At 40.9% G+C, this 26857-nt stretch overlaps 1 protein-coding gene across 1 annotated transcript in view; it reads left to right on the top strand.

The window, feature by feature from the left end:
- The window catches only part of NEK10 (NIMA related kinase 10), a 1348206-nt gene extending 1322027 nt beyond the window's left edge, over positions 1-26179 (top strand). The window contains exon 37 of the mRNA XM_085630543.1: positions 22589-26179. Within this exon, the coding sequence (XP_085486669.1) occupies positions 22589-22637 (49 nt within the window). The 3' untranslated portion in view covers positions 22638-26179. The remainder of the gene's footprint in view (positions 1-22588) is intronic.
- The last annotated feature ends 678 nt before the right edge of the window (positions 26180-26857 follow it).

Here is a 26857-nt window from a genome sequence, read left to right as displayed (position 1 = left end):
TGTGCACTGCAGTCACAATAACAAATTGTACAAATTAAAGAGCTCTCTTGGGGCTCCTGTGTCCGCTCCATTCTCCAGCACTGGCTTGCTGGAGAGGTAGGGGGTTTGATTTCATTGTAGTAGACATCTTCAGGCATATCCTGTTCATGCTGTTATCAACAGGAGAAGTGGCTGGCATGGTGTGAGCCACCTGGAGTGTATTTCTCACAATATGATTCTTGCCTTTGTTGCTAGACATGTGTTGCTATCTTGGCAGGCTACACAAATCTCTGCCCAGCAGGACTGAGACAGCGGCTGTACCATTGTCGTCAATGACATGGCAGCGACTAAAGCAGAACATTGTGAACAGTTCACTAGAATGAGAGAACTATGCTCGATGTAGGCACGAGTCACCTTAACTAGCCGATACCCCATAAACAAGGAAAATGCAGTGGTGTAACGCAGGTCCCCGCATCCTCTGCGAAGCAGGAGGGAAGTCCTGCCCTTCAAGGGCCCATCCAATCTACTCATGACCTTTGAATATCTGTGCCATATGGGAGTCTCAGGGTCCCTAACCACATTCATGGTCATGTAATAATAATATTTGAATCCGCCAGAATGAGAAAAATGCCCATCACCTTCCCCTGATTAGCTGCTGCAGCTTACTTTCATCCCAGAATTTTTGTTTATTGCCATTTGCCAGACAAAGCCCTATTGGTAATGGCATAACAAATAAATATATAAATATTTCTACTGTACACTTGCAGACACTCCAAAACGGTGATCCTGGAACTGCAGAGAATGACAAATCAGGCTCCCAGACATGCAGCACAGTCCTTACTGAATAACCCTCTTCTCTGAAATATTTGCATGGATGCACTCTGTAGCAGAATTTCAAATTTGAGACACTGCATTATGCATAAAGCTTATAAGCAGTCATGTGTGGAGTACCATTGAAAGATAACCCCACATTTCATCCTGCCCCCAAGCTAGACCCAGCAGCTACAGATCTCCCCACAGATTTGAATTCAAGTGGTGTAAGCAGTAATAACACCTCTATCAAGGTGTAAAGCAGCAGCTTACTTATAACCTTGCCAACTCTGGTCGCCTTCAAGAAAAGTCTAAAACCAGCTCTTCTGATGGATACATCAGCCTGTGGATTCCTCACCTTTTGAATTATCCCAATGTGCATCACTCCACGGGAACGTTTCTCCTCAGCTCTCCCACGTCGACGAGGACGTCCCAATGGAATGGCTCCACACGCGACTCCACGTGACATCATCCGAGCCATGAGAAGACCTCGTCCGTGTGCTGACGTCTGTTCCCTTTTTTCCATGCCATGGACGCATAACAGTTTTTCCAGGCTGTCCATTTCTGGGAGATTTCTTCAATACTGTTGCTGCAACTTTATAGCTTCTTAAGATGTCTCCTCACAGGAAGTCATGATTCAAGCCATGCAGGGAATGCGGGGGTCAGATGTCCATCACTGACCCTCATGAAGATTGTCTGTGGTGTTTGTCTTCAGATCACGATGTCGGGACATGTTCATTGTGCACACGGATAAATCTGATGGCTCTGAAGGAGAGGGAGGCCAAGTTATTCATGGCCAAAGCTAAGAAGCAGAATAGGGGTTGCAGGAGGTCTCGGACCCGGTTGAAGTCGCTGATGCCTCATACTTCGCAATCCTCCGAGAAGCATAGTAAAAATCGGCACCATGGTTCCTGATGTCGCTCTTCAAAGGATGTGACTCCGAAGTCGATGTCTCTGAGTCTTAGGCGACATCGCAGAGATGAGATATCTCCAACACCTTCCCCAGGGGTGTCTCCTGCTCCATCTCCGGCACTGAGGGCTGTTACTCCTCCGACTCAGAAGAATGTTACTCCTCCTCCGGCGCTGAGGTCTGCGCTCCACCTCCGGCGTTGAGAACTCCGACTCAACAACTGGAGCTGAATTTGGTGTCTCCAGGTACGACTCCAGAGCCCGTTGTCCCGGATCCGTCATATCCAGCATTCCCGATTCCGGGATTGGATCTGTCTGATTTTTTAAATGCTATGTTTAGCATTTTCGCAAGGGCTGTGAATCCATCTGGTGTGCATATGTCCCCATAGGTCCATTTGCGTACTCTCTAAAATATTGAAGTCATTAAAATTGTTTGAAAAAATATAGTTTAAAATATCGATTTTTTAGTTAGTGTTATGTATTTTTGTTTATATTTTAAATGTATGTGATGTATGTTTTTTTGTATAAGTATTGTTTATCTTTTTAATATATGTGTTACATTTTTAGTAGTTATCAATTTTATTTTAATTACATTTTGCGTTTTTTAGTTCTGTAGCGGGTTGTGGGTTTATAGGGGAATAGGTTGGGAAGTAATTTAATTATAATAAATTAATGATTAATTTTATTTATTTAATTTAGATTTTATATTGTTAATTGTGAGAAGTAATTTATCATTAATTATGATAATTGTGTAATTCTTTTAGGTGCGGGTTGTGGGGTTTATAGTGGTAAAGGGTGGGAAGCAATTTATTTTTGATTAATGAATAATTAGTTGTTAACTTATATTAATTGATTGAAAATTAATTATGAAAATTGTGCAATTAATTTTAAGTGCGGGTTGTGGGGCTTATAGGGGTAAAATGTGGGAAGTAATTAATGTTTAATTAATTAATAATTAGTTGTTAATTTATATGAACTAATTAATTATGGTAATTGTGTGAATTTTGAAGGTGTGGGTTGTGGGGTTTATGGGGTAAAGAGTTGGGAGTAATTTATTTTTAATTAATTAATAATTAGTTCTTAATTAATAATTAATTGATTGGAAATTAATTATGGAAATTGTATAATTAATTTTAGGTGTGGCTTATGGAGTTTATGGGGTAAAGTGTGGAAAGTAATTTATGTTATTTTTATTATGTTATACAATACTTATTTACTTACTTTTTTAGGGGTAAAGGGTGGGCAGTAAATTAATTTTACTTACTTTGTAATTAACTTTTATATATTATTAGTTGTTTAATTGAAAATACATTTTAATTGTGTAATTAATTTTGTTACAATTTAATTGTACCAGTGGTTTGTGGGGATTATAGGGGTAAAGTGTCAGAAGTTTATTAATTTGTTTTTTAATTGATAATAATGTTTTAATTGGTAATTAGTTATGTTAATTATGTTAGTAATTTAATAAAATTTAGATGTGGGATGGGAATTGTGTGGTGTTATGAAGTAGGAAATAAAAAAAGTAAATTTTTGTAATTGTTGTTTTTATTTCGAAAACATTTTTAATTAAAAATATGTATTTGTTAAAAAATTATTTTGTATTTTAATTAATATTATATTTGTAGCTATTTGTCATATGCATTTAACATTATGATATGTTTTAAAACATTTTTAAATATTAAATATATTTGTATTTAAATGTTTAATATATTTATATGTTTTTATTTATTTTGTTTTTAAAATATTTTTGTTGTTAATATTATGTTTGTTTTTACTTTCAAACTGACTGGAGTGAGTATATTAATTGTTACCCCTTTGCAATCCAACATTTTCCCTACTGTTGCACTGATTGGAGAGGGAATAGTACATTTTATCTTGCCACTATCCAACACTTTTCCTACTGTTGCACTCAATGGAGTGGGAATAGTAAGTTTGACTTCTCCGCTTTCCAACACTTTCCCTTCTGTTGCACTGACTGGAGTGGGAATAGTAAATTTTATCCTGCCACGATCCAACACTTTCCCTACTGTTGCAATCACTGGAGTGGGAATTGTAAGTTTTACCCCTCCGCTATCCAACACTTTCCCTACTGTTGGAGTAATTTGAGTGGGAATAGTAATTTTTACCCCTACGCCATCCAACACTTTCCCTACTGTTGCACTGACTGGAGTAGGAATAGTAAGTTTTACACTCAGCTATCCAACACTTTCCCTACTGTTGCACTGACTAGATTAGGAATAGTAAGTTTTACCCCTCTGCTATCCAACACTTTCCCTACTGTTACACTCACTGGAGTGGGAATAGTTAGTTTTACCCCTCATCTATCCAACACTTTCCCTACTGTTGCATTCACTGGAGTGGGAATAGTAATTTTTACCTCTCCGCTATCCAACACTTTCCCTACTGTTGCACTCACTGGAGTGGGAATAGTAATTTTTACCCCTCCGCTATCCAACACTTTCCCTACTTTTGAACTGACTGGAGTGGTTAATTTAAGTTTAAAGATTTTTAAATAGTTTAATGTTTTAATTTATGATAGAATGGGTTATTATTAATAGATGTTATGTTATTGATATTATATACATTATATATATATGTGTATATATATATATATTCACTGAAAAAACCATAGGTTTCAGGGGCGTTATAGTTAACTTGACATTTCCCTCGTACAAAACCCTAGAAATTCCCCTGTTATAGTTAGTTCAGCTAACTATAACTCGCGCCCCCGCAATGCACTGCTGATGACGTTACATATTACATCACTCATTACATGGTCAGTGACATCACTGATGACATCACTGATGACATCTGGAATGACATCACTGATGACATCACTGATCAAACTCTGCAATAGGGATTTAACCCGTGATTGACTGCTTGGTTATTTACAATTAAAGCAGAGCAAAACAATACAATGTATTTTCCGATATTGAATAGGTCACTATGTACATAATGAACTTGTGATTTTACTATCTAAATTATCAAGATGTTTTTTAGAATGAGTTTCACTCTGTACTGAAAATAACATTTGATGATCTGAGAATTGTATCATACCGATAACAGGAATAGGAATTTTCTAGTCTGTCTTCCAGGTTCATCAAATTAAGCAACACGTGATGAGTTTCGAAAGGGGCACTATCCCTTTAAATATTGCACTGTTTCAACTTGCCACTGTCATGTGATCAAGGCTCAAGCGAGCCGAAACGCGTAATGGCGACTGGTGAGGAGTAATAAACTAAATTTTTCGCACCATCTTTGGGTCCGTGTCCGCCTCTGGAGGCAATCCTGCAACGCACGGAAGAGTATGATAGATATATATATATATATATATTACCTACTGGCGGTCGCCAGTAGGTAGTTATAGTTAGGACCACGTTTCCATAGGAAATCCGCAACATTCTATTTTGAATAACTTTGGCGCCGGTTGACGAATCCTCGCGAATTTTTCAAAATAGGTGGGGCGCTACGCTCCGCTCCTACCCTGAAAGTCTCGGGGGGATTCGTCAAGCGGGGGCTGAGATAAAAGGGGGGTCCCAAAACGCGTTTTTCCCATGCATTTTTCCATAGGACCTTTAGACACAGCTACAGCCCGAACGGCTGAACAGAATTACTTGAAATTTGGCAGAGAGGTAGTCCTCAGGTCAAGGAAGTGCCTTTTGTAGGTTTGGTGTAAATCTGTTCAGTAGATCCTGAGAAAATAGCATTTAAAAGCATATATATATGTGGGCAGAGCCTAACCACACATCTCATCCTGAGATCTGATTGGCTGTCAGCACTTCATCCAAGAAGTGTTGGCAGCCATCTTGGGACCAATATACATGATAGCACCTCATTAAAAAGCATTGCAGTTAATAGAAGGTTTTAAGACTTTAGTTACATTATAAATCATTTGTTGATGGTACCATACTCATTTTAGGAATTGTGGTATGTTCTAAGGTGATTTCACCATGTGAAAAAGCCTTCTGCTGGGATATCATGATTGAGAGAAAAATATTTTCTCATGCTTTTACCACAGAGGTTTGGAAGGTGATCTATAGGCTAAACTGAGAGCTTATTTTCTGTAAATTCACATTATCTTTCTCAGTCATGTGAGAATGAAGTCTGACATTCTCAGTAAAACATGTACATCCAACAAGGGCAGAGACTGTCAGTTGATTCCTTTGTGTTCTACTGCAGCTTCCCAGAGTGTTCCAAAGAACTACTAGAGCGCTAACAGTCCTACTTATGATAAACGTATGGCACACCTGAAGCCATCTTGCTTGGATTAAAGTGGTAACTCTTAAAACATTTAATTTAAAAAGGAACAAAATGAGGGGGTTCATTTTTCAATAAAAAGTATGATTAGTGCTGCAGAAAGAAAAATTAGGGCACATTTTGAGTGACTTCTCAAATCCTCTTCTATTTCATTAAAAAATTCTGACATGCAGACTGAAACATGCACTTTCAATACCAGCAGCAGTTTTCCCTGGTGAGCAGTAGCTTTACTACAGTGATCTAATGAGCAAAAAGAGTGCTAACATTCTGAATTTATGGCAAATGTGTGACACATCTGAATGCCTTCTTGATGGAATCAAAGTAAAAAACTGAAAGTATTTCCTACTGAGGAGACTGCAGTAAATGAGGAAATTAGGAAACTTCATAACAAATAAGTCTCCCAAGATGGCCACCAGAGACAAAAGAGCCCAAATGTAGCCCAAATATCACCCAGATGTAGCCCAAGTATAGCCCAATGACAGAATGTCCCAGAATGTTCTTAAAAACAACTAGAGCGCTTACTGTCTTCATTATGACAAAAGTATGGCACACCTGAAGCCATCTTGATTGGAATAAACTGGTAACACTTAAAACATTTAATTTAAAAAGGAACACAATGAGGAGGTTCATTTTGCCATAGAAATTATGATTAATGCTGAAGAAAGAAAATGAGGGCACATTTTGAGTGACTTCTCAAATCCTCTTCTATTTCATTAAAAAAATTCTGACATGCAGACTGAAACATGCACTTTTAATACCAGGAGCAGACTTCCATGGTGCAGTAGTTTTACTACAATGATCTAATGAGCAACTAGAGTGCTAACATTCAGAATTTATGGCAAATGTGTGACATATCTGAATACCTTCATGATGGAATCAAAGTAAAAAACTGAAAGCATTTCCTACTGAGGAGACTGCAGTACATGAGGAAATTAGGAAACTTCATAACAAATAAATCTCCCAAGATGGCCACCGGAGACAAAAGAGCCCAAATGTAGCCCAAAATCACCCAGATGTAGCCCAAATATAGCCCAATGACAGAAGTGTGCAAAACACTTATTATTTTGTGTTTTTGCAGTGTTATATAGTGCAGACTTGTCAGGTATTGGAGTGCTTTACATGAGCATTGGTTACATCACACAAGAACACATTCATTTTGGTTGTAGACATGGGGAGACTAAGTGATTTGACCAGAATCACAGAATGTCGAGCTGAAGCAGAAACTTCAACCTGGTTCCCCAGTTGCAAAGTCTGCAGTTCTGGAAGTAACACCACATCATCTCCCCTAAGTGCAACATTTAATCAAGTGGTCAACTGGATAAAAAAACATAAAGATAACAAATAATTTAAAAGTGCTTTGTCGCTATTTGAAAACTCAGAAAATATGTCCTTATTTTAGCCTTTTAGAGCACTAACCATAATTTTGATGCCAATAAGACCCTCTCATATATGTAATTTCTAAAGGAAATGCTCTAGGTATTACAGTTTTGATTACATCAAGATGATGTCAGGCGTTCCACACTTTTGTAATAAATATAGAATGTTAGCAATCTAGTTGTTCATTAGGATACTGTTGAGAGGCAGAGGCCAGGGGCACGGACTCTGAAAATTGAAGGCAGGTAGGAGGGTGCAAAGGCAACAATTTAACCACACTGAGCAGGCAGGAAGGGCCGTGGAAGCACAACAGACTATGGAGGGCAGTGGAAAGGGGGGCAGGGGCAACAAACCAACAATACAGGACTTGCAAGAGAGGCTGTTGGAGGCAAGATCTATTACGGGTCAAGGAAGCTAGGGGCGGTCCCCAGATCCCCGGGAGCCACCACAGAACTGAGCAGGAGAGTGAGTCAGGGACAAAAGGGGCACCTTAATTTGAGCCGGGGTGCCTAGGAACGCTTGCTCCAAAAATGAAGAAAACAGACATATGAGACATGGAATTGGAGGCAGAATACAATGGCAGTTTAATGAGAAGATGCAACTTCAAAGAAACCGCAGAATAGAGACATAAAGTACAAAATACAGAATCCAGATAATCATACAGCTGTCATGATATTCTCTGTATCTCAATTAATGTACTGACAGAGAGAGAGAGAAAACACATCTATAAATGCATCATGAGAAACAAGTTACACCAAGGAAAATGTTACCTAGGAACACTCACGTTTACTCTTAGAGCAAGCATTCCTGCAATTACAATACAAAATCCTTTAAATGCAAAAGTAAAGAGAACAATGGTTAAACATAACATGACATTTCATATAGGTAAAATAGAATAAGATACTTCAAGCAAAGCAGAGCAAGACATTTTAAGCAAAGGAAGACAAGAGCTCCCAGCTCTTGGGGAAAACCTGCACTGCCTGTTAACCTACATACAGACGGCGAGGTAGTCCGTCGATATCTGTGGGTGCTCCCTTTTTATATCATTTTGTGGGCTCCTTTGCACGCTACATCTACCTACGTATGCTACCCAAAAGCTTCGTCTGCAGATTTTACCAGACATTTCGTCATTTACCCACTTAATGCTGACAATGGACTGGGTGAAAAGGTCAGTCTCTCAGGCCAATCGCTTATCGTAAGTTCCATAGAGCAAGCAGAAAATAATGGGTATTGTACGGGAATTCAATATATTCATGTATAAAATCTCCTCAGTTCTCCTAACTTGACGCTCTGCGGTTGCCACTTCCTTAAAAGCGGGAAACCTGCCCAGGAAGCAAGTACCAGTCCAGGATGCAGCCTACTGTATGTCGACAGCTTCAGGGGGATGTTGAACTTTGATACCGAGCACGGAGCACTCGGGTAGGGTGGGGGCTACTGGTTTGGAGCAGAAGGCCTCGCAGACCTGCCTTCAGACTGCTATACACTAAAATTGCAGAGCTATGGTCAATTTAACAAAGAGGCCTACATATTGAACAGAAGGGCCTACACAGGGGTTTTATACTGGCTGAGTGGTAAGGATGTCTCAGGATAATTATATAGCAACACAGGACCCGCTGGTCAATTTAATACGGCCTACAAATGCAGCTGGCAGGGCAAGGACAAGGGTCTCATACTTCAGGTGTGGACAGAACGGGCCAGGGGCCCCCTGTGATACAAAATCTACCCTCCTTCAAGCCTGTGGCAATGTAATAGACCATTGTGGGCAGAAGGAAGAGGCAATGGTAGTAAAACCATACATGCCAACAGACCCGATTCAGCCAGGAAACGTCCAATGTTTTTAAGCTCAAATGGGCTTTATTTGATCTGTCTCCTGTCTACAATATCCTCTTTTTCAATGTAACTCAAAGGGGAAAATCAATACCCCAGTTTTTTTTCAAAATCTCCCTCTTACCAAGTTCAAAATGTTCGCAAGTATGGTACATTGGATCATGGAAGGAAATGGGATAGGGACATGGACTTGGATAACAGAGGACAGGAGGGACATGGAGAGGTGCACCAAACTGACCCTGCAGGGCAGGCATCAGGGTTTGCAGCAGCACAATACACCACACGGGAGTGCAGCACAACAATCCATAGAAAGCAAGAGGGAGGGGACAGGACCATGCACATGGACAACAGAGAACAGAGGGGCAAGAGGCAATGGTAGCTAGCTGACCATAATGGACAGACAGGAGAGAAAGCTGCAGCATAACAGACCATAAAGGGCAGGAGGGACAGATCAGGGGCATTACAATGGAACAGACAAGCCAGGAGGGAGGGAGTAGGGCTGGGGGCAAGGGGGCAGGGCAGGAGCAGCAAGCTAGCCATGGAGGTCAGGCAGGATGGGCACTAGAAGCAAGACACACCATGAAGAGCAACAGTGAGACTGTGATGGCATACACACAGACCATGGAGGGAAGGTGGGAGGGGGTCAGGGGCAGCTAACTGACCACACAGGGAAGGTGGGAGGGGCCATGGCAGCACAGAAGACCATGCATGGCAAGTGGGAGGGTTAGTGGCAGCACAATGGCTATGATGGGCAAGAAGGAGGGTGGAGGGGCATGCACAAAGGACGATGGAGGATAGAAGGGAGGGTCAGGACCTGTGCACAGACAAGAAAGTTCAGGGGAAGGGACCTCACAACAGACCACACGGGGCAGGCAGGAGGAGCAGCTGCAGCACAACAGACCAGGGAGGGCAGAAGGGTGTGGCAGTACAATGGACCATGTAGGACAGGAGGAAGAGGATAGGGGCATGGCATGTGGACAGGCAGGGTGGAGGTGACAGGGACAGGTTACAGTCATCTGACAATGCTAGGCAGGTGGGAGGGGAGTGGCAGCTCAACAGAACACTCAGAGTAGATAGGAGTGGCAGGTCCATGGGACATGGTGGGCAAAAAGGATGGAGCAGGGGCATGCACAAAGACATCGGAGGGCAGGGGGAAGGAGAATAGGGGCAGCAAGCTAAGCACAGAGTTTAAGCAGGAGGTCAATGATGGGGCATAGAATTGGGCAATGGAGGGCAGGAGGAGTGGACTGGTACATCATACTGAGGGCAGTGGCAGCACATCAGACCATGCATGGCAGGAGGGAGGAGGCTAGTCCATGGATTCACACAACAGAGGATAGGGAGGAAGGGGATGGGGCAGCAAGCTAACTGTTCAGAGAAGGCGGGTATTAGGAACTTTATTGTTTTTAAAACATTGTGTCTGTGCGAACTACTTAAAATATGAACAAGTATGCAGCATAATCTCACTTTTATTCAGGAAGAAGAGGACGTTTGTGACTGTGACTCCGGGCTCACTTGGCAGAAACACCCCCTGACCCTCCACCCCCTATCGCAAAATGTAATGCCCGTGAAAAGGGTAGGTGAACACAGTGTTATATAGAACATAGTCCTGAGAGCACGATTGAAAATGAAAACTAGATATAGTGTATGGTATAAACTATGCACCAAAAAGTGTGATATAAGATGAACCGGGCGTGAAATATAATATGCAATACATTGTGCGCAATGACAGATTCATTGGAGAGCGCGAGATAGCACAGGCACTAGCGCGTGCTATGCGATATGCGCCTTGGAGTGTAATATGCACAGGGCAGTGTTGTGTAACCTAACTAGTCTCTAAAGTTGTAATATAAAATATGTGCTGGGGAGTGTAAGGTTTCAAGATGTCTGCGAAAAGAGCTGAACTTACTTTGTCCCTCATTTCTGTTGATGACATGACGTATGACTTATACGTTGTTTATAAATTGTGCACATTTCACGTGATCAAGGCTTTTTTGCAAGCCAAAACGTGTTGTGGTGAAATAAACACCTTGTGGATACTTTAAAGTTACGGAGCCTGTTTTGTCATTGAGAGCGCACTTACTTGGTGTCGTTTTGGATTAATTTACCAGCGCGCTCCGCCGGTGTGTGCGCCACTACCTCACGGGTCCCTGGCAGTTGGAAGGAGCAAAGGACTTTTTGTGATATATATATATATATATTCACAGAAAAAACCATAGGTTTCAGGCACGTTATAGTTAGGAATTAGCATTTAAAAAACCTCAGAAATTCACTGAAAAAACCATAGGTTTCAGGGGTGTTATAGTTAGCTGGACTTTTCACTTGTACAAAACCATTGAAATTCCCCCGTTATAGTTAGTTCAGCTAACTATAACTCGGGCGCCCGCAATGCACTGCTGATGACGTCACATATTACATCACTCATGACATGGTCAGTGACATCACTCATGACATCACTGATGACATCTCAAATGACATCACTGATGACATCACTGATGACATCATCCTTGTGATAGAGTGGCAGACCTCCTCTCACCCTAATATAACCTTTGATACACACATTCAAAAATAGAGACTAAAATTTTCAAAACAATGGACATACCAATACCAGTTACAACAACCTCTTCAGTAATTCTAAGATCCACATACACATCCACTCATTCACCAACAGTCCTATACAGTCACTCATACATGTACTCACTCATCATATGTACTCATACACCTATACATCCTGTTACACAATGCCACTCATCCATAGAGTTACTCACACACATAGTCACTCATGCTAATAAAGAATCAAACATACATTTACTTGCATATACAGTTATACACACACCACCATACTTACTTCTACGGAAACTTACACATACTTAGTCTTTTAAACAATCACTTATAGAAACACATACTTATTCATACAGGAACTCTTTCAATCTCTCACTCTCACATATACTCACATATATACACCAATAGTCACATATACTAGTTTAAAACATATGTAGTTACTCATAAAGACACTATTGAGACAGTCATTCACTCACTAACACACCCATACACACACTCATCCACCCATACAGTCCTGCACACATGCTGTGTTCAACACATACAAACAGTGAGTCACTCATTCATGCACCTATGCACTACGTAATACCCCCCACCGAACCATGCAGACACTCAGACTGATACTCAAAAAACCAACTAATAACCTATATAGACACCCATGTAGCTACTCACCAACCCATGCAGCCACTTATACACAAAGTGAGAGACTGATACAGATATTTACATATTTAAACATTACTCACTAAGCCATGTATTCACTATGATACACTTAATCAGTCAGTTACACAATCAATTTTTCAAAAACAAATCATCCATTTAGACACTTATATACCCATTTATTCTTCCATCGACCTTGAGATATACATATATAAAACATATTTAATTTTCAGAAAAACACACATTCACTGGATGATGTCATCAGTGATGTCATCAGTGATGTCATTTGAGATGTCATCAGTGATGTCATGAGTGATGTCACTGACCATGTCATGAGTGATGTAATATGTGACGTCATCAGCAGTGCATTGCGGGCGCCCGAGTTATAGTTAGCTGAACTAACTATAACGGGGGAATTTCAATGGTTTTGTACAAGTGAAAAGTCCAGCTAACTATAACACCCCTGAAACCTATGGTTTTTTCAGTGAATTTCTGAGGTTTTTTAAATGCTAATTCCTAACTATAACGTGCCTGAAACCTATGGTTTTTTCTGTGAATATATATATATATATATCACAAAAAGTCCTTTGCTCCTTCCAACTGCCAGGGACCCGTGAGGTAGTGGCGCACACACCGGCGGAGCGCGCTGGTAAATTAATCCAAAACGACACCAAGTAAGTGCGCTCTCAATGACAAAACAGACTCCGTAACTTTAAAGTATCCACAAGGTGTTTATTTCACCACAACACGTTTTGGCTTGCAAAAAAGCCTTGATCACGTGAAATGTGCACAATTTATAAACAACGTATAAGTCATACGTCATGTCATCAACAGAAATGAGGGACAAAGTAAGTTCAGCTCTTTTCGCAGACATCTTGAAATAAGCAAAATACTGAATAGTGCACTGCCCTGTTGCAAGGATCATGTATTCACCCACAATCCATGCCCCCAAATGTTGTCTCCAAGTTACGAAACATGTCTCAGTACTGGAAATAAAAATGAAAGTAACAGTTGATTGGACAAACGCAAAAATAAAACGTAAATCAGCAATCTGTCATAATACGAGTAAAATATCCAAAATTCAATAACTCTATCAGTCCGGTGTTCAGACACTATAAAGGCTGGTATGGCGCACTTGCGGGCAACTTGTCATGTTGCATATAATATGCTCACAAACATCATCTCTTAAGTTAAACCTTATCCTTTAACTTAATGCACAAATGTAACCACTCTGTACTTGCCAGAGAGTATGCCAGATTCTGCAAGAGGCAAGTGCCAAAAATAATCGCTAAGTGCAAGAACATTTCAGAATGAAATAGTACTGGAAAGAGTGTGGGAAGCTTCAATGTATTTCCTCACCCACTGTACATACAGTATAAGGCAACTCAAAGTAGAAATTGATAGCGCATAAATCAATCCCATGTCCCATGCCTGTGCATATCTAACAACAGAAGAAGGGGGGCATACGTAAATAGCATGTGCGTATTGGAAGTCCCATGTCAGTGCATATCTATCAACAGAAGAAGGGGGGACATACGTAAATGGCATGTTCATATTGACAGTACTGGGCCAGTGCCCGAGTATCCCTCCAAATATCTAAGGGCAATAACACAAATTTACAAACGATGTATATATACATAGATTGACAAACCCTGCCCCAAATGATGTTGCAGACGTGTCCTTATAGTAGCCTGTGTCTGAATTGTGAAAATGTGAGACTAGAGGGGAAAAGGGTAGGAGGCCCGTGAAGAAGAATATCCGTGAGTGGGCCCCTTCCTTTCCTCCTGTGAATAAAACAAAAGAGAACAGAACAGAATCATAATATTAGTGACATATCATAAAAACGTTAAGATAACATTAAAATGCAGTGATGCTTTTTCTTCCTAAATACAAGGAAAATATAGGAACAAGAGCGGCCTGAAATAATCTACATGATCAAAGGAAATGGCTGTGATTAAAGGTAGTTAAACAAATTACATCATGGTGATGATCATCTTTCAGATGGATTGCCAATTCCTCATCGCAGTTTAAACCCCCCGGTTCTTTAGTTTGGAATTCTATAATCAATTTGGACTCTCTCTGTCTGAGTTTCATATTTCTATTCCCGCCTCTGGGATTTCTGTCCACGTGTTCCAAAATCAAAAAACTCAACAGGGCAGGATTAGAGAAATGTTTGTTATAAAAATGTTGTGCCACAGGGTATTTTTCATCGTTATTGGCTAGGGCTCTACTATGTTCCAGAATGCGCTTTTTGGCCATGCATTTTGTGCTGCCAATATACCATAGCCCACAAGGGCATTCAATCGCATAAATCACAAACGTGGAACTGCATGTAAGGAACTGAACTATCTCCTTGCAGCCGCATGGGAAGAACCCACACAGCCCATGTTAATTTTTGTTGGGCTGTATGGTGATATCACTATGCACCAATAGGTCCCTGATGTTCCTGCCCCCTCTGTAAGTAATGCTGGGTCTGTTAGGAAGAGTCGCTCCTATGGTGTTAACATTTTTAAGAATGTCCCATTTCTTATTTAAAATCTGTTTGATGTTACCAGAGTCAGAATTAAATGTCATAATGATTCTAGTCTCATTCTCAGTGATATCACCGGGTTCAGTGATATTATCAGCGATGGTTTGGGTTCTAGTAAACCCATCTGCCCTTTCTATGGCTCTGCGAAGTACCCACTTGGTGTATTGGCAGCACAACATGCATGGCCAAAAAACGCACGGGTGGCCTCACTGGAGGTCTGTCACTACAAACCTCTGGATTTTAAACATCATATGAAATGGGTATGCCCCCCTTCTCTCCCTCCCCGTCAAGGCCTTTGCTCGGAAGAGCATCTTCTTCTTCTCCAGCAGGAAGTACTGTCTTTGCTTCAAAAGGGTGCAATTCAGATAGTTCCAGAGCAGGAAAGGGGTCATTGGTGCTACTCCCTGTATTTCCTGATTCCAAAAAAGGATGGTCATTTACGACCGATTCTCAACCTCAGGATCTTGAATTTTAACCTTAAGCAGGAGAAGTTCAAAATGTTGACCCTGGCACAATTTCTTCACGCACTGGAGAAGAGAGACTGGATGGTGCTGATCGATTTTCAGGTTGCGTTTTTTCACATTCCCATTCTGAATTTGCATCAGACGTATCTCCATTTTATGGTGGGGGCTCAGCATTATCAGTTTGCCGTTCGTTAGTTTGGCCTTGCTTCTGCACCTTGAGTTTTCACAAAGGTGATGGCAGTGATGCCAGCACATCTCAGGAGATCAGGGATTCATGTGTTTCCATATCTGGACGACTGGCTGCTCAGAGAAGGTCACCCGAGATAGTGTTGCATCATTTGCAAGTAACAAAACAGCTGTTGTTCAGCTTTGAATTTTCGATAAATGTACCCAAATCTCACCTGGAGCCCTCTCAGCGCAACCTGTTCATTGGGGCAGTACTGGACTACACTGAGTCGTGCCTTTCCACCTCCACAGAGGATTCAGGACATCCAGTCTATGATTCTACTGTTTCAGAATGGAGCATCTGTTCGAGTCCTGAAGGTCTTGTGCATGCTAGTCAATCATGCACACTGGCATATGGGGGCCCTCCAGTGGTGCCTCCACAGGCAGTGGTTTCAACGCAACGGAGATCTTGGGGAATTGGTCAGACTCTTCAGAGACACCGCAGTGGATCTGCAATGGTAGCATGTTTCAGGCAAACTGTCTCGTAGGAAAGACATTTCACCCTCCTTCTCCTGTGGCACTGTGATAATGGATGCCTCCACTCTAGGTAAGGGAGCTCATCTGGGGGATCTGGAGGTCAAAGGTCTTTGCTGTTCAGAGGAAACGTGGTTTCACATCAATCTTCTGGAATTGCGGGGGATACGTTTGGCTCTCAAGGCCTTCCACCCTTCCCTTCGAGGTCAGTCGGTTTAAGTCTTAACAGACAACACTACTGCAAAGTGGTATGTCAACAAACAAGGAGGTGTAGGGTTGTATCTTCTCTGCAAAGAGGCTCTGCGACTCTGGTCCTGGGCTCAGGACCATCAGATTTGCATAATCTGGCCTGAGTACTGAAGGTGCATGTGGACAGTCTCAGTCTGCAATGTTTGGCTGATCACGAGTGGTGTCTCTGTCCAGAGGTGGTACTTCACATTTTCAGGATGTGGGTGTTTCCTTGGGTGGACCTGTTTGCCACTCATGAGAATGTGCACTGTCTGTCGTTCTGCAGTCTCCAGGATCCAATGCCAGGAGCGTTGGGGAATGCGTTTTAGTTGGATTGGGGCTTACAGCTTTGTTGCGTATTTCACCCCCATAACCTTGATTCCTCGAGTTCTGTGGAAGATTCGCCAAGACCGGGCCCAAGTGATTTTGATCACCCAGGTTTGGCCGTGAAGAGTGTGCTACACAGATCTTCTTTACCTCTCATTTTACACTCAACTCTGTCTCCCTCTCAGGGCAGACCTCCTCTCGCAATTGCCGGGCCAGATTCAACACCCCTACTTCTAGTGCTTGCACCTTCATGCCTGGAGATTGAACCTGAGTTCTTCCATCGGATGTGGTGGATGTTATTTTATCGGCCAGAAGACACTCCACCATATCTACCTATGCTGGTAGGTGGGCTGGGCTAAATTTGTGAAATGGTGTGGAGAGAAATCAGCTGATCCCTTGAATGCCCATTTATTTGATGTTCTGAGTTTTTCTCATCCCCTGGCGCAACAGGGTTGTGCTGTGGCAACTGTTAAAGATTACTTATCTGCCTTGTTGGCTTTTCTGTGTTTGCGAGATCACCCTCTCTGTTTAAACCTCCTATAGATATGAGATTCATTAAGTGTCTCACTAATAGGTTTCCTTCCACTTCCTTTATTATGCCTCAGTGGGATTTGAAACAAGTTCTTATGTTTTTGATGGGTTCACCCTTTCAACCTTTGCATAGTTGCCCCTTAAGGTTTCTCACATTTAAAACTATATTTTTAGTGGCAATCACTTCCGCTAGGAGGGTGAGTGAGTTGCAGACTCTTAGTGCCAAACCTCCTTTTACATCTTTCCATGCAGATAAGATGGTTCTTAGGACCACGGCTGCTTTCCTGCCTAAGGTGGTCACTCCATTCCACTTGGGGCAGTCCATTAACTTACCTACTTTCTACTCTCCCCTTCATCCTTCTAAGGAGGAGGAGAGACTTCATCGTTTGGATCCCAAAAGGGCAGTGCGCTTCTACTTGAATAGAACCAAGGACTTCAGGCTGTATTATCAACTCTTTATAGGATATGTGGGCAAGATGGAGGGCAAAGCTGTCGACAAAAGAATGCTGTCCAGTTGGATAATCCTTGCATCAAGATTTGCTGTGCTTTGACCAAGAAGGAGCCTTCTGAAGGTATTCGTGCTCATTCTACCAGAGCTAAGTCTTCTTCTTCGGCTTTGGCTAGAGGTATCCCTGTTGTTGACATCTGCAAAGCAGCAACTAGGGCCTCCCTCCATAATTTTGCAAAGCATTACTGCTTGGATTCAGAAGTGAGGAGGGTCGGCCAATTTGCTCATTCTGTGTTTCAGGATCTTTTAGTATAAGTAGGAAGGCACCCTCCTCCAAGTGCAGGACTATTTGTATGTATGTATGTAGGGAATTTATAGAGCGCAGGAATCACCCCCGAAGGGGTATCTCCGTGCTAACATAGAAAGCGGGACAGACCAGCACAGACTCCCATAGCTCAAGCCTTGAATAATTCTGTCTTCAGGAGTTTTCTGAAGCGAGCAAGACTAGGACTTCAATTCAAAAGGGGAGGAATCCAGAAGCAGATGTATCCATCAGAACAAGTTACTTACCTTCAGTAACACTTTTTATGTTGGATACAGTATCTGCCTGTGGAATCCTCAATGATAAACGAGCATGCATTGTGATGGCATGCGTTGTAAAATCATGCGTTGTAATGGATGTTGCGATGTAAAAACCGAGTTGTAAAGACATGTGTTGTAAATGTTTGCGTTGTAACGTGTCCTATTCTTAAATTACACTTCAGAAGTATCCGGACTTTACATTATTGAGGTTCCACCTCACCAGTCAATAAATGAACCTTATTTCACCCACGATGCATCAAGACGGCGTGCCAGTGATATACAGAGCATGAAATAAATAAGTAAAAGCACTTTACTGATACCGAAATGTAGAATTATTATCAAACTAAAGTCATCCACCAATACACTTATGTAGACCTTTAGAACAATGTCATTCGCATATCTGAGATTGACTACATTGGCTGGGTATTTTTTTAAGACTTTTAAATTACTTGAAACAAAATGTAAGAGAAGGAACTGGGATGTCAGCACTTAAAGGTAGGTTGGTTTGTACCAACCCTGGCGCATTTTAGAATGTGGTGAGGAGAGGGTCCAAATGTTGTGGCATCTCATGAGTACACAATGGCCTTAGGTTCAATATGAGGCCCTTGAAGTGTGGGACCCCCCATATAGCACAGGGGTGTGCATTTAGGCCATGATCCGCACCAGTATTCAACCATCTCTAACATACTCTATTCAAACAGCAGCCCAACTCGTGGATCTCTACTAGTCTAAAATTCAAAACAATCCCCTTGTGAAAGAGAAAGCTAATGTATGAAACTTAGTTTTTTTGTGTTATTAATAAAGATCATTACAAAAAATTGATTGAACATTAGAAATAAGACTATTGAAATGCACATTCTCTCTCATACCAAAATAATTAAATTTGTAAAAATGAAGATAAATCTAATTATTGGGCTAATTATGAATCCCTCAATTTCATAATTTTTACATAAAAATTTACTTAAACATCATTAAAATTCTATATTTTATAATACGAGCCATTTCGATGCGAATGTGAAAAATTCAAGTTCTGGTTGTATGACTGCAATGATAGCTTTCTTTAATCTAAGAGTTTCCTTCCATGGTTTCTGTACTTTCATGCTAACTCAAAGTACTTCTGTAACCTGCAAATTAGTTGTGTATCATTATCCAGGATGCAAGCTTATGCTAGTAGCATCTTATATAGTGCGGAGCCCCAGTCTTAATAATCTTGTACAAACATCTAGTAAACATGATCAAACATATAATGTAGCAAAAGGATTCAGACTTGTATCCACAGCTCTGCATCACTTGTAGCACAGGAGGCTTTGTGATTTCCAACTAACTCTCAGATCTGCTGGAGCCAGAAGTTGGAACTTAATTCTCGTATATTTCATTCTAATGGATGGCTTCAAATTAGCTTTCAGATAATTCTGGAATGTGAATGAAATCAATGGCAGCAACAAGAGCTCAGTTTTTCGTAGGTTCCTTTTTTTTTTTATTTTTTATTTTTTATTGAAGGTACAAAAGTCATAATACAGAGATAAAGAGCCAGTTCGAGCAAGTCCGCCCGGGACCCCACCCACCATCCCCCCACCCCCATGGCTAAAAAACATTGGAGTAGACTCGTGGTGGCGAGTGTTCTATTACAATTATACAATGTCTAATGTTTCAAAAGTAAACAAAGCAGTGGTTAAAGGTAAGCGATAAGGGATGATAAAAGTAGCATTATACAAACATTTGCACTCATAGGGATTATGGTGTATTATGCGTATGCATTTAAATCCTATATGGCAAAGAAGGTATACATAAAATTGTGTCCAAGTTATAAATCCACTAAAATTCCACCGAGGTGGACTTTCCAGGGCTTAAGTATCAACTATGTTTCTAAGTTTAGCGTATTTAAATATCCGGCCTAGAATACTGAGCGTGAGTTATTGCTTTTGTTTCAGATACCCCGTTATGTCTATCTATCTAAGCCAATCAGATAAAGGTTGCCAGATAACAAGACCCGTCTTTTTTCCTTGGCTTCCCTTTCTGGAATAGATGACCTTTTCCATATGACAGGCAGAAATCAGTCGTGCTAGCCAATGAGAAAATAGTGAAGGATTAGGGTCCTTCCAGGATGAGGCTATACATAAACGTAGTATGGTCATAGCGACAAAATTAAGTGCACCTCCATTCTTTCTGCTAATCTTATCTTGTATGCCTAATAAAATGGTCGTAGGAGTTTGCTGAATTTCTTGAGAAAAAACTTTGTTAAAGAAGTCTTGTATCTGACCCAATAATGGTGTAAGTTGGGGACAAGTGGCAAACATATGTATCGAATTTGCACTAAACTGTGAACATCTGGGACATAGCGTTCCTGCCCCTGTTCCCCATTTGGCAACTCTACTGGGAGTGATATATAGAAAAAATGCAGTTTTATAAAATTGTGCCTGTAGTTTAGCAGAAAGTAAATCACTCTTGGCGAATTGTACTGCCTGGTTAAAGGTGTTAAAAGACGTATTCAATTTGACTTGCCATTTGTTAGCGGAGATAAGCATATCATCAGGCATTAAACTGACTAATGTATTGTATAAATATCCAAATCGGGGTAGGGTTGGACTTCTTAGTTTGTCGAATAGATCTACTTTGGAGAATCCAGCGGTCCCCTCGGTCTTGTTTTTCTTAGGTTCCATAGCTTCCGCCACATTTTCCAGAAACAGCGCTGCTACCTTTTAATCGTTTGCTGGTGTCCTTGTGAGCATGGAAGACACAGAAAATACACAGAGACCCAGGGGCATATTAACAAGGGCTTTATCTCCACTTTTTTGGCTTTAAAAGCCAAAGAAGCGGAGATAAAAATATCGACCTATCAACAACAGGGTGCTAACATGCAAAATCGCATGTTAGCACCCTTTTTCCCTACGCTTCCCTTTGCATCTCTAATGAGATGCAAAGTGGGCGTTCCAGAACAAAATAATAGGAGAAATGTCGCTAAGCGACATTTCTCCTATTATCAAGCTTCACGCTAACCCTGTTAGAGAGAAAAAAAGCAGCGCTAACCACGGTTAACGCTGCTTTTTTACGTCTGCTAATTTTCAGACTTAGCCATGTAATCCAATGGGAGGTGGATTACATGGCCAAATCCACCATGGGCTATGCACAAGGATATCCCTATCCTTGTAGTTTTATCGCTGCATTAACAGCGATAACCTCCCAAAATGCCGCTATCGCTGGATTTTTTATTGCCTAGGCGGTTAGCGTTTTTAATAACGCGATAACCAGACGATATTATCCAGCGATAGCGGGCGTTAAAAAAATTAACGCTAAGCGCTCTTAGCGTTAATTTTCCCTGTTCCTTGTTGATATGCCCCCCAGTCACTGGTTTGGAGCTAGACTTAATAGGTGCAATCCACAAAAGAGCAGATAAAGCTCTTTTACTAAACGAGTTTGAAAGCCTTTCAGAGGACCTGTCCCTCGAAGCTCATAATACTGAATTACGCACAATAAGATCAATCTATAAAGTAGTAGTAGGTTAGTGGTATTTCCTGATGAGGCTAGTCGTGGTGTAGAGATCTGTATTTGTCCTGCAGTCCGTAGGTTGAGTGGTTATAATTTCTGACTCCTGGTTACTTGTGGTTAATGCAAAGAAATGTAAATGACTATCTGGAGATTAGCATAGCTATTCACCAGTACGAATACAACAAAGATGGTGGCCTCTGTAGGATGTGCTCATGTAAGAATGGGAGGGAAGGAGATTGGTAATCTGGCTCATTACTAGGACACGCATTCCAGGGTCTTAAATACTCAGATTGAGGGCCTTGGTACACATAGATGTGTGTTGACGCGTAGGCCGACCTGGGTGACACTCACACTTGTCATCCGTGTGAGGCAGGCAGGAGGACATTGTTAGCCATTTAACAGAACCTCATATGGGCTGAAAAAAACCGCATGAAGAAAAGGCAAGGAGCCGAGGGGTTACAGACAAGACAGATGAAATCCTTCATTGAAAGGTTACTGGTGGATGGATTGTATGGAGAGGACCAAAACATATGTTGATGTCTGTACAACATACTGGTGGGATGTCATTTAAGAAACTGAGTCGGCTCTAAAACTGATCAAATGAAAGAAATGTTAGTGGTTTTTTTTAAAAATAGATTTAAAGTTTGAAACCAACATAGCTCATGATTAATCCGCAGTTTGCTAATTTATATTATTTGACAAAAAATGAAATACCATGTTATAAAAAAGTTTTTTTCTAGGTAGTCTTTGGACAGTCCTTGGCCAGGAAGGGTGAAAAGGAAGGGTGTACACTCATCTTGAAGAAAGGTTGTTCCATGACAGAAGACATCTAAATGTGTTCATACCCAGATGTGTGGAATGTTGTATGTGTCAGTGGCAGAATACTGGCTTCACATCTCTGTTTTTCTCTTCTCTTCATAGGTACCATACCTATCCTTGGGGAAGCAAGAACTGGCCCAACAGACGATGATGGCTCAAGGGACGACCAAAAGACTCTGTTAAAGAGAGATTAAGAAACTGCCGCTGTACGCAATGATGTTAATTGCCAAAGGGAAACACTGCTCAATATTTAGGACTGACAAGAATCTGTCTTCTGAGACTATATCCATGGTGTGGACTTGCTATGAGGAGAACCTTTCCTTGAAGATCAGAATGTTCTGTGTGGATGCTGGCACTATGGAGGGAAAGCAGTGTCCCCCAGTCGTGTCCAGCTGCACTATTAGAGATTGTACCGCACCATGGCCTAGTCGCCCTACTCACTTTTCAGATGTTTTTCTACTCAGGTTTGCAAAGGCTGCTAGCTTTAGGATTTTCAGTATTATATGTGTCTGCGTGTGTTTTCTGGAGAGAAAATTATATGGATGCATGAGGCAGAAAAGATTGATAAATTATCTAAATCACCATTGAAAGAAAAAAGAGTTGGTGACATGGGGCCTAATTTAGAGTTTGGCATACAGGGTACTCAGTCACAAACATCGCTGGTGTCTGTCCACAGTATCACAAGGGCTGCATTATAGTCTAAAGTACTTGTAATAGGGTGGAAGGGACATCTGCCACCTTTGTAATGCAGTCCCTGTCTTTCAAGATTTAAGTAATGCCTGCAGTCTGTTAGGGTTTATTTTGAGACAGGAGGAAAGATTGTCTTTTCTACATAGTGTACTTTAGATGCAGGGTTACAAGACAAAGGAAGGATATATGGATACAAATATAAAGCACCATGTTACATTCATTGCCAGGTGCCCCTGTGTTTACCAGGAAGTGTGGTCTGCACTCTGTTGCAGGTTTCAGGTAGTTTGCTGTCGCAGGACTAATATACTCAGGTCTTTTACTCACTTCACCTCATCAGAGGTTTCCTACTTGTTGAGTAGATTGTGAAACGTTGATTATTGATGAAAAGTAGATACATCACAACATGTCTTCCAGTTTCAGAGGCAATCAGACACAACTCTTATTCCATGGATATGTTAAGCTATACAATAACTAGTATAGCTTTTACTGCATTTTTATAAATTTGCTTTTCCTTTGCTTTTCATGTACTTTTGTTCCTACTTGTGTTTTGTATTCTTTTCTTTTACCAATGCTTCTCTTCGCTTATAGTGTGGTTGGTACTTGTTGTTCATGGGCTACACATTCTTCTGCAAAGGCATTCAACTGTTTCAAGTAAGAAGCATCACTTAGGATTATTGATGGTTCTCGGACATGAACAAATCAGTGGTGTCTACCCTTCCCAAGAATACTTTGTTTTCGTGTTTTATTAAACTCATTTTCTTGACTGAGCTGTTTTTAGTGTATGGATCAGCCGATAGCGGTTTGACGGGCGCGTGTTTGTTTACAAATAAGTCTTCACTGACTGGCAGTTCATCTCTGAAAATGTATCAGCTTGATAATATTGAATGCAAAACATGTTCCACTTCACCTTAGTGTCCTTTCCACCTACTGGGAAAAAAGCTGATTTACCACCAGTCAAGTTGGATAGAAAACCAGTACTCATTGGGTTTACCTCTGAGAAATGTGTATACTAGACCTACAGAAACTGGATATCCTTTACAACTCTCTGAACTTTAACTAAGGGAAAAAATGAACATCTATAACACAGGTTTTCCCTTATCCGGATGAAACCCAGTGCAGAAAGTCTCAAAATATTTGTACAAATCAGACCTTTGGTTGAGTGGGTAAACAGGATATGGTAGTTCACAGATGTTCTTTGAGTAGTCCATTCTTGGCTGTCTCTTTTTGTGAGGTTTCTTTTTGCAGGGATTTTGTGCACAGCCTCCTTGTGTGAGCGCTAAGCATCCTCTTTCACAGTGGATTTTGGAAGTGCATTATAATGTCTTGGAGAAGAGCATGAGCCTTCAAAGCACTGGCCATCCCATGTTGTGAGTGCAGTGCCACCTGCTGGCAGGAGCAGTTCTACCATACCTTGGTTTTCTGTGCTCATGCTTCTTTTCAATGTTGGCACATATCCTGATTGCCTTCACGAGTTAGTTCTTAAATTATCAAATTATCATCTAATTGTTAATGTATATTAAGAATGTAACATGAGGGGTAACAGCCTCTTATACTCACATAAATTAAAGAAATTCATTTATTCGCTTAATTATTCACAAAGTTTGAAAATCCCAAGTGCTTAAATGAGTTTATTTTGTGACACTTGTATTGTTTTATCTGCCAGCTGTGCTGTAACAAACTCAACAGTGGATTTTGGAAGTGAGGATTATGGCACAGATGCACATGTGGCATTTGGTAGGTAGGAAGTGGCCAGCCAGTCCCAGGTGGCTCTTTCTGGAGATATTTGGTGGAGGAGCATATATTTAGTATAAGGGGATCAGACAAGCTAGTGATCTAAGGAGAGAGTAAAGCCCCTGAGAGCATCAATGTCACTTATCTATTCCTGGTCAATTCTTTTACCCTAGGATTCTCCTCTCTATCTCTCGCTCTCTCTCTTATTCAGTCTTCATCTCTCTAAAGGGTGCACCTCCATGCCTTATCCATATGAAATAGATATGATTAAAAGGGTTCTATTCATGTTCATCCTTCTCTAACATATCTTTGACAAATTTAGCCTTCAGTCTGAAATGATGAAGGACTTCTGTAGGTACAACTGATATAATATTTGCTGCTTTTGAAGGAGATTTGCCTGAACCATGAATGGTGAGCCTCCTTGGTAGAATTTAGCAATGTGATTGGAAGCACCAGAAAATCAATCCCATAGTTTTGTTACTAGTTACCTCCATTGATAGTTTTGCCTCCACCAACCCCACTCTTTTCAAACGATATTGCACATGGATCTAAGTTTAATCATTTAACTTAACATAATATAAGTATATTACTGTACAGAGACTCTACTCAGCATATTTCACATAACATCCCGAATGGGACACCGACCTCCCCATGAAATTGATGGGCTGTGGTGACAACAATGTGATGTATTCTAAGTCTTGGGGTAACCTACAAACTGCACTTTAAAGATAAAAATGGATTTATTGAATAATCCAAATGTTTGTGTAGGAGTATTAGGATGCAAAGGTATTAGGAAACGCTTTAAATCCAGGCCATCGGTTCCAAATGTACTCTAGTTGCTATTTCCAAATCTAAATGCCATAATATTTGACAATTGGAAGGAATTGTCACATATTCTGCATTAAAGTATTTGCAGTCACAATTTGGAGCATGTCTGACCATCTTAAGTGAAGGATGAAAATAGTAAATGGTGTACATACATTTACATACATATACATATATATTTGTAGAAAGGGGTTTATGCTATACACTTTGAAGCTTTGCTGCTAAACAACATGTTGACATTACTGGCCTGAGATTGTCCCCTGTGGATGTATTTTTTCTGCTCCAGTGATTCTTCTGAACACTTTTAGAATGCGATGAAATGTGAACATCTCACGAAGAAGACTGACTTTCAGCACCTTTTGCTTTATTCAGCTGTTGTGCATGATAAGCAAGTGTTATACACTCTGAAGTGAAAACTGTTTGTGATGTGTTCAAACAATAAACCAGAGTTTGAAAGAACACACTACAGAAGCCTCATAGTGTGTTGTGTTCGCCTTTGTTGCTTCTAAGTGTGAATTGTGTTGTAGGACTGGTGTGCCATTGTTGTGGCTTCAGGGGAGGGTCATGGGGTCAGAGCCAGGTCCACTTTGTACAATGCTAGATGATTCAAAGTAAAGAACATTGATGGTGAGAGTGAGTTCCACAGCTTGGGTTGGAGGACGGAGAAGATCTGAATCCAGTTTGCTTGCTAATTGTCTAAAGAGGACATCAGCAGTGAATTAGGATTATCCGAGAAGAATGTAGGGCTAAAAATGAAAGTCATCTGTGTAGAAGGGCCAAATGATAAAGACAAGACTATGGTAAAGAGTTCTAAGATCAAGAAAGTTCTGATGGGCCTTACCCTAAGAGCTACAGAGATCTGTTATTCAGCACCTGCCCTGGGAAGGATAGAAATGAAGTCCTGTTCACACGTATGAAAAATTATTACGTTCTGGGTGTGCCCATCAAAATCAAATAGATGTCTGAAGTTTCTTGTTATAAAATCACAAAGGTCGACATCAGGCGTATTGTGAGCAAAATTTCTTTATATTTATGAATTCAGACCAATACAACATGAAAATAAATCAGCCGACACGTGTTTCGTCACAACGTGTAGCTACTGTGACTCATCAGGGCTAGGAAGGA

The sequence above is a fragment of the Triturus cristatus genome, chromosome 10 (assembly GCF_964204655.1).
Source record: "Triturus cristatus chromosome 10, aTriCri1.1, whole genome shotgun sequence".
In the NCBI taxonomy this organism is placed as follows: Eukaryota; Metazoa; Chordata; class Amphibia; order Caudata; family Salamandridae; genus Triturus; species Triturus cristatus.
This window is presented reverse-complemented; position numbering and strand designations above follow the sequence as displayed.